Source organism: Mytilus trossulus, chromosome 14, assembly GCF_036588685.1.
Source record: "Mytilus trossulus isolate FHL-02 chromosome 14, PNRI_Mtr1.1.1.hap1, whole genome shotgun sequence".
NCBI lineage: Eukaryota > Metazoa > Mollusca > Bivalvia > Mytilida > Mytilidae > Mytilus > Mytilus trossulus.
Genome location: NC_086386.1, coordinates 38,288,029 through 38,299,795, shown reverse-complemented (window position 1 = coordinate 38,299,795; position 11,767 = coordinate 38,288,029). Strand labels below are relative to the sequence as shown.

At 31.9% G+C, this 11,767-nt stretch overlaps 1 protein-coding gene across 1 annotated transcript; it reads right to left on the bottom strand.

Moving 5' to 3' along the window:
* Positions 1-1,172: 1,172 nt before the first annotated feature.
* LOC134696729 (ubiquitin-fold modifier 1) lies at positions 1,173-11,589 on the bottom strand. The gene is made up of 5 exons (XM_063558654.1): positions 11,506-11,589; positions 11,363-11,419; positions 5,105-5,162; positions 3,420-3,492; positions 1,173-1,555 (listed from the first exon to the last, which is right to left on the bottom strand). Coding segments are annotated over exons 1-5 (276 nt in total). The 5' UTR covers positions 11,508-11,589; the 3' UTR covers positions 1,173-1,469.
* Between the last annotated feature and the right edge of the window lie 178 nt (positions 11,590-11,767).

Here is an 11,767-nt window from a genome sequence, read left to right as displayed (position 1 = left end):
GCGTCATGAGTATTACATCATCTTTGAAGTCATAAGCATTCATGTTCAAATGTATTTTAATTGCTAATCTCAATCTGAAGAATAAATTAATGAATTTGAAAAACCAACAATGAATTATCTCTTTGTTTTGGTCCCCTATAAAAAGTATAACTGACTTACAGTAAATGTTATGGGCTAAGTAACAGACAAATTGCTATTGAAGAATTTATTAACATGTACAATATATCACAACTGAATATTTGAAAGTTGATTTATCAAGAAAAAAGGCAAAATAATATACTGATTTACAATAAATTTAAATGGGTATGAAAATAAAAAAAATATGTTTTGAATTAGACCTTACTTCTTTTATATCAAAATAAGAAAACCAGATTTCTCTCTCTATATATATCTAATAAAAACTTTAGAAAAAAAAAACTATATTGCAATTTAGGAAAGGTCCCTCTCTATATAAACATGCTAAAGAACATAAAACAATGTTGGTATCTTAAATCAAATTTAGAATAACAGTTAACACAACTATAAAAAAAAAATCAAAAGTTAAAACACATAATAAATTAAAATAATCAAATAATATGTTGGTATTAAATGCATGTACATATAAGAACAGTAATATTGCAAGTACAGCATAACTTAGTCATGGCATGAATTTCAAATCTTAAACTGTATTTTGACCTCAATGCCTCTCCAACTTACATAGTAGATTCAAAATTCTAGATTTTTTAAGAGTAAAATGAGTAATCTATATTGACAAATGTTTTAAAAAGTATATTTTGTGTGTAGACAACAGAGACAATTTGAACTGTAAATGCTTTTTTCTGCTTTAAATGCATGAAATTCATTTATATATTTCTGTCTTTGAATACCTAATACCAAATATTAATTTTGCACTGAACTATTTCATTGGAAACTCTAATTATCAACATGATCAAGGCACTGCATAAATTATTGTGTGAACTTTAAATTTATCCTGACAATCAATGAAATTTTGTTTGTTTGTCAGCAAATAAAAATAGAGGTGTAAATGATGTGAAAAGTATTTCTCTCTATTATGGTATGACTATTGATGAAGAACAGCAATAACATTACTGGTCCTTTACTTATGATTTTAGTCAAATTTAGTCAAAAATCAGTGTCTTGTGAATTAAAACTCCAAATCCTTCTTTTTAATAAAAAAAAAAGTGCTGACATATATAATAAATACAAACATGTTATCAATACAGATGATACAGAAGAAACATGCCATACAAAATGTCAATTCAATAACTTAAGACATTCATTTTTTACATTGATAATTAACAGATACATATTGCATCATTGACTTGCAAACAGAGTTATCTTCCTTTAGTTGTCTCTATCCTTGGAAAACAGTTCAGAATGGAAAAGCTGTAAATGTCCAATTCTCATGTTGAACTTCCACAAGAATTATGAATGAATTTGATGAAATAATTTCTAAACTATGACTAATATCAACATCTGTTACCATGGTTACAATGTCCTACTCTGTCTCTAGGTATTAATCTTAACTCTGATCCATGTTTTAAAAATACATTTCCTGAAAATACAAAATATACAATCACAATATGTTTAGATATACAATATACATGTAATGGTAAAATGAAATATATTGCATGTTATTTTATCTATATTTTTCTATCTTCATACTGCATGTTCTGTAAAAAATTAAAGAATTGGTAACCAAGGCACGGGGGGGTCTCAACATGGGATTTTGGGTACAGTTGTGCAGCTGGGATTTTAAAAACACCCCCATTCATATATATTGAATAATTGTGAAATCCCTACCTATACATATATTTCACAGCGAAATCATAACCCATTCATATATTTATGACCCATTGATATATCACAATCGGTCAATTACTACCTATTGATATATTTCCTCGGTAAAATTGCCCCCCATTCATATATTTGATGGATCAAAAAAGGGACCCATTCCAGCGGCACATATGTATATACCTTTATATAGGAAGAGACCCCCCGTGAACCAAGGCAATTGTTGAAGGTCATGCTTTGTCCACTAATGGTTTAACTTTTACAAATTGGGACTTGGATGGAGAGTTGTCTCATTGACACTTATACCATATCTTCTGATATCTAACACTGGTATTAATTTAATTTTGAGGATACCAATATTTGCGAGAAAATGCGTATTTCTGTAAAATTGATTTCCTGCTTTTTTTTTAATTCTGCATTCAAACATATAAGAAATTTGTATTTTGTTGAACACGTGAATTAAAGGTCACCTTTAACCACAAAAAATAGAACTATACCCTGAGAATTAGAAATTGAATCCAAAATACATACAAGAGGCTGTCACAACGACAGCAAACCAGATTTATTAACATTTATTTGTGTCCTGGTAATATCACAAGAACCATTACTGATGAATGGTGAAAGTGAAAATCGTCAATATTAAATTTGACCTCCATTTTGTCATCAGCATCAACATATTAAAATTTGAAAAGCTTAGATTGAATGGTTCATGAGTAAATGCAACAACGTGAATGGAAATGCCATTTTACGATCTTTCAAGAACTACATATATTGTAACTCCTGAACGGTAAAAGTCAAAATCATCATAATTGAACTTGACCTCCATTTTGTCATCAGTAACAACATATTAAAATTTGGGAAGCTTTGGTAGAACAGTTCATGCGTAAATGCACGGACACGACTGGAAACTCCATTTTTCAATCTTTCAAGAACCATACATTGTAACTTCTGAACGGTAAAAGTCAAAATTGTCATTGTTGAACTTGATCTCTATTTTTTCATCAGTATCAACATATTGAAATTTGAAAAGCTTAGGTTTAACGGTTCATGAGTAAATGCACGGACACGACTGGAAAAACCATTTTTCAATCTTTCAAGAACCATAACTCCTGAACGGTAAAAGTCAAAATCGTCATTATTAAACTTGACCTTCATTTTGTAATTAGTAACAACATATTAAAATTTGGGAAGCTTTGGTTGAACGGTTCATGAATAAATGCACGGACAACATTTGGTTGCAGCCCGCCCGCCATACATGTACATCCCCAAATCAATAACCAACATTTTTGTCACAAAAATCCAGTTAACAAAAGGATGTGTAGCAATGAAATTACATAATTATGACTTAATGTATGTTTTCTAACTGAATTTTAAAGCATAAGCCATAAAATTATACATGTACTGTCATGACTGTATTTCACGTTAAATGCTTGCATCGATCATCACAAGGTTGATTTTGTAAGTAATCTTCCTCTTCTTTTTTTTTATAAATATGCTATTTTTCACATATTGTCATTTCTAAATTTATGACAGACATTTTTTAATTGTTCCATAAATACTCTTCTATTTCAGCCAATAAATTCTGACTTCCAAATAAGATCTAATCCTATTTTGTGTATTCTTACCAGCACTCTGAGCCGGGTTTATTCCTATACCATCGTTTGTTATAATGGCACTTGTTGCTGGTGGTACTTTAAACTAAAAGTATAAATGAAATCACAGATACAAGTTATTCAAATTTAATTAAAACACATATATATTCTGTTTCCATCTTTCATATTTACATATTTTTTTAAGTACATAACCTCAACATTTTTGTCAGGGTTTTGTTTTTACTTGTGGATAATTTTTTTTTTTTTACTGTTTTACCTCATTTCACTCATGTCAAAGTATTGTGACTTTCTTTCCAGTCTATTATTTTTATTTTCCCATGGTATTTCTAATATATTTTGGTAGAAAATCATAACTTCCAAATTTTCAGCATTTAATATATATAGAGTGTTAGAACAGTAAGTTTCTTTTTTCCTTTTGGACTTTCTAGCCCTAAAAGATAGACTAATGCAGTGTTTGACATCCCATGATGCCACACAGGTTGAAATAGTGATCTAAAAGCGGGCAAGCTAATTACTAGTATACTAATGGACACTCAAATTTACAATCTTGAATAGTTATATTCTTATGATTCAATTTAATCTATTACTTTTTCATATATAAGCTTTGTAGTTAGAGAGCCTTTTTGAATTCATCTAATGTGCATTGTACATTGTGTATAAGTTTAAATTAAACCCTTGAAGGTATTTTTTTTGTCTATGCATGTACTTGAAAAAAGATGTACATGTATAGTAGTGCACTAAGTTTCAAGTAGATGCAACCTCAATGTTCTGCAAAACACTACTAGAATCAAAAAGAGGAAGAGAGACTGACTAGTAGTAAACAAACAAGGGACATATGATCAAACCCAAAACTTGTGACCCTCTACTTTTAAAATTTGGTGATGTCCCTGTTACTGATCAATCATTCAAGAGTTATGTCCCTATACATGTATAAGCATAAAATTGCTGATTTTTTTGTTTCTGTTCTTTAACATAACCAAATGTAAATTTATACACAATGCTTATAGCCATAAAACACAGATCAAGTTCATATTCATTATTGGCATGATTGGGTGACATCACTAGTAATATTACCTTTCAAAAATTATGCCCCTTGATAAACATAATAATTGCTGCAGTTTTGGTTCTCTAAGTTTAGTTTGCCATAACCAAATGTTATCAAACTTCATCATGAACACAATTGCTTAAGTTAAATTACAATAAAACAAATATGAAGTTTAAAAATTGGGTGGTGTCACTTTTTATATCGTTAATCATGTTAATGTTATTTCCTTTTGTAATTGGAAAAAATGCTAAACCTGTCATTTCTGTTCTCCAACTTTAGCTTGCCTCAACCAAATGTTAGAAAACTTATACACATTGCTTGTTATCACAAATGGGTGCAACTACATGAATCCTGTATCTGTATGTGGAAGGTGACTCATGGCCATGCATATTTACATGTGGTGGCAGGGGGGTCCACTTCCAGCCATTTTAAAAGGGGGTTTTCCACCCAGGACAAGGGGGGTTCCAGCTACATGTATATGTCCCCATTAAAATGCATTGCTGGTCCCCAAAACGGGGATTCCAAACCTGGAACCCTCCCCCTTGATCCGCCAATGGGTGGCATGTGTGGCACAATAGACTTATTTTCCAGTTTTTTAAAACAAATCTCAGGCTACAGTAGTATAGCCTTTTTTAGCATGTTGTATACATACCTCCTCTGCAGCAAACTTTAACACTGCTGTGAATGGTGTTTGTTCAGGAACACTTAACCTGGAATTGTAAATCATTTTCTACATAAAATGTGAAGAATAGTTGCTACATGTATAACATAATAGAAAGTTGGTTCAAATACATTCTTTACACATACAACATGTACAACAAATGTACATGTACATGGAACTCTTGTGTGAAATAACAGGAATGGACAGTATGGGAACAACCCCTCAAATAATGACTGATAAAATAATAATTTTTTTTTAAACCACTTCTTACAAATGTAGTACAGATATCATTGACATTGACAGAATATGGAACAGCACATATTTATATTACATGTATTTACAGAAACGTTTACCAAAAAACAAGATGCTTTTTGTATCTGATTTTGCAGGTACAAATGTATATTGACAAATCACATCCATGAATTTTGGATAATTTGTTGACTTTCAATCTTCTTTTTAAATGTTTAAATACTGAATACAAGAAGACCCCTCTCATGACTAGAAAAGTCCCCTTTTATATTACAGAAAATACTTGTTTTTTTCTTTATTACATGAGAAATGATCAAAGTCATCAAACTGATGTTTTTCATACATTGGAGTGAAATTCTAAAACTGTTCTATTGAGGGTCACTCAATGTTTAAGTGTCTCCTTGGGTACCATTTATGTTTTCATAAATTTTAAAGCTACAAGTAACAAAATTATTAGCATTTTTAGTTAAGTTAAAACTACGTCAAGTGCCTTAAAAATTAAATCTACATCTTGCATCTTATCAAATTGTTAAATTAACCATGCACACATGTAACATCAAGCATTGTAAAGTATACCATTATGAACATTTAGTGTGAATGGCTTAATGTGTTGGGATCTCCTGTTGTTGGTGATCGCAATACTTGTATACCAGTATTGTCCACTATACTGGTATACAAGTTTTGTACCCGTATTGTAACTTTTAAAAAATAAAACAGCAATACTGGTACATTACTGATATGGGCACAGGACATTTGTGCTTGTTTACCTGTAAAACGATAGGATATTTGTGCTTTTAATTTTGATTCGTGTGTAATAAATTGACCGGTCACATTTGCGCTTTTTTCTTATAGTCGTCTACCTGCAAATAAATTTAACTTAAACATGTATTTATCAATTCATTATATATAGTAAGACAAATGGTCCAGAATCCTTCCATGCCCACTACATATGTAGTACTATAATCAGGGGCGGATTTAGGTGGGGGGTGGCGGGCGTGCGCCCCCCCTAAAATTTGCAAAGTATGGGTTCACCCGGTTGATTTCAACCTGTTTCAGTATCAGAAGAGACCATTCCTTCTTAACATTCAAGTACTAGTATATAAAACAGTCAGTTTAACCAGGGACTTATATACTAAGTAACTTAGTAACAGAATCCGGCAGCGTGTTTACTAATCAACTGACCTACGATTTATTCAAGTTCTATAAATATTATATACTTCAAAGGAAGGTGTCTGAATGAAAAATAAAACAAATGTTTTAGCAGTTAAAGTACAAAAAAATGTTACATTCTATTTGCCGTTTTTATAATCGAAGTGCCGAATCATGTACATGTATACCATATGTAGTGGAAATTTTCGTTTGCAAAAGCTTATTCTAGTATCTAGTATTGGTCATGTGAGCCAATGTGATCTGTCTTGTCTCACTTTGCTTCCGTCGATCCGCCCGTCTATCTGTCAACTCTTTACATTTCCATCGTCCTAACCAAGTTTGTCGAGGATGGTGTTATGGAGTGTTAAAGTAATTCTTCAGTGAACCGGTTTTATTTTACATAATTGAAACCTATTGAATGGCTAAGACACATTGACGATCTGCAAACAAGGGCTTCTTTTTTTTGTGATGTTCAAGTTCTGTTTTTCTGTTTATCACAACTACCAGCACCAATGTCTTTCAAGGATTGGTTGACAGATATTAATATCTATACTATTAAACGAGAAGACCTCATTTTTGGTGTCGCTTCTCTTCCTTCCACAATAAATCAATCATCATGCCTCTGTGTCCAATAGGTAACATGCATAGTCGCATTTGTCATCTATCCTTATGATTATTCAAATTGAGTTATTTTAGGAGAAAACGACAAAAAAAGGAGCCCGGATATGACTCCGTCATCAGACTGTCTTTTAGTCATAGATAAGACTTCCTGTTTGAAAGGTATCGGGACCGTTCGCCCTAGTAACATGTTCGCCCTGGGTCCGTTTGCCCTGAGTTCGTTCGCCCTTAGAGTCCGTTCGCCCTACTAAAAAATATTAATATTCAGGGCATTGAAGTTGAATGAAATTAATCAGATATTTTTCTATGGTAGATGTTCTTGAAATTTATGGAAACAAGGAAATATCTAAAAGTTTATGGCTTGTTAAGGATCATTAATTTATTGTTTTATGACAAAATAATTCGGATCACTGCTTATTGTGATACCTGTATTTTGATGGATTTATAATATAAAAAACAAATTTGTTTTGATAATATATTCAGCTTGAAATATTTTTTTTAAAAATGTACGAACTGTAAAACGGATTTACAAGTTCATTCATTAAAATACTCTGAGACTAGTCTAAGTTATACTGCATACATTAGTGAATGACTGAATACAATTATTTTGTTAACAAATATCAACAAAGGTAAATACATTTTATTCCAGTATTCTACTGCAATCAAAGGGAAAATGATGAAATTGATTGCGGCAATATCAATATTCGGTGATTTTTTTTCAACAAACATCAACATATTTTATTCAAATACTTAAAATTATGCCACTAGACAACAATTATTAAAAAAATAAAAATCAGGGCGAATGGACCCTGGGCGAACAGGTATCAGAGCGAACAGGTACTAGGGCGAACGTGAATTAGGGCGTACGGACCCGGATTCTGTTTGAAACATGCACAAATACAACCAATCGTATGATCATGATGATAGATAACAAAAATGAAAAATAGATAAGCCAATCAGAGCGTTCTCCATATCATGGTATTTAGATCGCAATAACCACAACTATTATACCTATTTAGAGAGGACAATTATTTTTCGCGTTTACCTACATGTAAACTACGATTATACTACTTTAATATATAGAGACTCTCTGTATTCTGTCTACTGTTTTTTTTTTAAATGTTTACTATTTAAGGGGTCATACCAGTTGCATTTATATTAAAAAAAGTAAAACATGTGACACAAGTACAACCAATTGTAGAGCGTTCTCCATATCATGGTGTTTAGATCGCAAAAATACTTCCTTAGAGAGGACTAATATTTTTCGCGTTTATCAACTTGTAAACTACGATAATACTACTTAAATATATAGACTCTTTGTATTCTGTCAGTGAATTTCTATGTTAGTATAGAAAGTCCCTGAGTCTGTTTACTGTTTTCTTTGAAATGTTTACTATTTAAGGGGTCATACCACTTGCATATATATTAAAATAAATAAAACATGCTCAAATTCATCTAAAACTACCTCGACCAAAAACTTTTACCTGAAGTGGGACAGACGGACGGACGACCGAACAATCGAAAACGAACGCAAAGATGCACAGACTAGAAAACATAATGCCCATAATTGGGGCATAACAATTTATTGTTAAAAGGGAAAATAGTGATTTGACAAAAATAAAAGTAAGGTAGAGATTAGAGGGAGGCAGGACCTTTTCTGGGGCGTCGGGTTTGGGTGTTTTTAAGCTCGGGATTTTATTTTTCGATTTCGGGATATTAATTTCTTTAAATTCTGCATCTCGGGATTTCATGGTTTTAAGTCCGGGATTTCGGTATCAGGACCCTTCCTGATTGACAACCCCTCAAATTAGCCTTAGTCGGTATTAGTCATTTATACATGATTCAAATCCTTCCATTGGCATGTTAATAAGGCTCTCCCCAAAAAAGTACTGATGGATTGTCATAGAAGCATATTTTTTAGACTAATAAGGGTATATATATAAGCAGTTACATTTATTTCATGTTTGAAACGGTGCAAATTTTTAATTTGATTTGACTTTTACCAAAAGAAGCATTGTTGCAAAGGAGAAGAATTGTGGTCGTAGGCCAGAAACACGAATATAATTGAATTTAACAGAAAAAAACCAAATATCGGACTTTGGAAAAAGGGAGATACCTTTTATGTTATTCTCCATACATAATATCTTTTACAAAAAATCATCCTACAAGCTGTATATGCCCGCGATTTCGCGGGTGTGTTCTAGTATAGATTATTTAAGAAGTGCTGTTGTCTTGAGTGTAGATTGGTTTGCATAGGAACACAGAATCAAAATAAAATGTTTGCATGATCTTCAGCTTCTCTTTTGGGATGCAGCTTTATAAACTCTATCATAGATATGCAGAATGAATCTCTTACATGAAGTGCGTAAGTTATTGGTGTTAGGAGATTGGTGAAGATTTTTCAAGTTTGTAGGAGACCTTGCCATCATAACTGAGAGGTTTTTGCGGAACAGGAACATATTGTTTTACATCTGTCCGTCCATGATACTAGTGATTGTAGATTGTTGTCAGGTCGTTGGATTTAGGTGGTTTTTACTTGAAACTTTAATTTCTCGCTGACTGTACCTCACAATAGTTCGAAATACCTACATTGTACCCCTTTAGAAGAATATTTCATAAAAAAATAACCTCAAAAATTGTTCGCCTTGCTCCGCTCCGCAAATATAAACATTGCGCCCCCCCCCCTTAACTGAAATCCTGGATCCGCCCCTGATAATGAACAGTTCTACTCAACTCATCCAATTTATTTTTTAAATATATATTTGAAGAGTATATCATTTAACAACAGTCGGCGATTTACATTAAGATTCGTTCTTATGATGTAAAGGCACCCCAGTAAAGAATTCAATTGAGAAAGTGAAACTTAATTATTTATTTAAAATGTTGGCCCAATACCAGTCAGAACAGATAACAAGGCCTTAGGGCTATATTTGTTCACTCTTTGGACATCAGATATCAAGCGAAAACTGAACTGTGATGACTATACGTGATTTAAATATCTTCAAAATATTTACTTTTAGCTCTATATAATCTTTAAATATATGTCAAAGAGCTATGACATGTGCTATGAAGTGATTTTGATGCTTATAATTATATAACCATAAAGGAAAATATAACTTTAACTCTGCCAGGTTATACCTGCCAGTCCCAAGTCTGGATGAAAGAGGATGAATAGTCATAATAACCAAATATTGCAAAAGCCCAAATGTCTTATGTAAAAAGTGCAAATGTCCTTTTTTAAATAGCGCAAATGTCCTATGATTTGAAGCGCAAGTGTCCAAATAAAAAATCATGATTATACAGGATAATTGTGAAATCAATTAACAACCAGTTAAAATAAATGTAATTACTATACTTGTACATTGTTGTACAAATAACATGAATAAACAAAATATTATTGTATTTAACTCATATTTAAAAACATCAGCAGTGGCGGATCCAGAACTTTTCCTAAGGTGGGGCCCACTCCAGTCATGCTTTAATGATTCCCTCTATAATCAACCAATTTTTTCCCATGAAAATTTATAGAAAATGGAACAACTTCTCCTAAAGAACTATATTTTTATTGTGGGTTTTAAAAAAGGTAAAAGCCTTGAAAATAGTAAAATTTTCTGATTTCATAGGCTTGTATCTTCTCAGTAAATTAAGATAAGGATAATCATCTTTTGGCAAAGTTGCTGCATTTTTCATGTATATATGTGCCATTTTAAGAAAAAAGACTAGGTTAAGAAAATTTTGTTTTTAGCACTACCAAATGATTACTCAAATGGGGGATTGTTACTCATTTGGGGATCAGTTCCCCATTTGATGGGTTGTCCCCAACCTGTTATAATTACCTACATGTATCATGTACATATCATGTATATTATATGTATAATTTTGTTTATTTAAAAAAACACCACAATAATGGTACAAAACTTGTATACCAGTATTGTGCACAATACTAGTATACCAGTATTGCCATCACCAACTACAGGAGATAAACACTAAACATGTGCATGTATCATGTGTTGACATATGGTACACTCTGGTCACCCAACTTATCAATTGTACACACAAGGGAATAATGAATTGTTTAAAAGATGAAAATGAATTTTGTTAAAATTGTTTAGAATTCTAATTCTTCACCGGTAAAGTTAGTTAAGTGTACTATGAATTATTATGAACACACGAATGTTACGCGGCACCCCTTTTCGAATGTTTTTCAAAAATGGTCAATATTGTAAAACTTACACTTTGTATGGAAGTTTGGGATCCGACGTCAGAATGATCTTGAAAGTAACTTTAGACCTACAATTAGAAAGTAAAGTTGTGTATTAACTGTGATAATAATGACTAAAAATAAACAAATTTCTGGAATAAACACACATGCTTACATTTTGACAGCTGTGACACGCAATCCCGGAAGTGGAGGTTCTGATACCGCTGATGTAAATGAAAAAAACTTAATATTAAAACGTTTTAATTATTTGAATAAAATAGATCTCATTTGTCGTTTAATTATAATCAGGAAACATAAAACAATTGCTATTTTATTTCTGTTTAATAGCCTTGAAGAAATGCTTTAATTTAAGAAAACAGTTATTGAATGAAAACTATTTTTGTTCTAAGGGAAATCCCAGCGATGTTGTCGACACC

What these genes read in the sequence shown, in the direction of transcription:
- LOC134696729 (XM_063558654.1), bottom strand. An exon ending in TAAAGTTTGCTGCAGAGGAG is followed by an intron (nt 3,493 to 5,104) that starts GTATGTATACAA and finishes TTATACTTTTAG; the next exon opens with TTTAAAGTACCACCAGCAAC. An exon ending in AAACCCGGCTCAGAGTGCTG is followed by an intron (nt 1,556 to 3,419) that starts GTAAGAATACAC and finishes TTGTATTTTCAG; the next exon opens with GAAATGTATTTTTAAAACAT.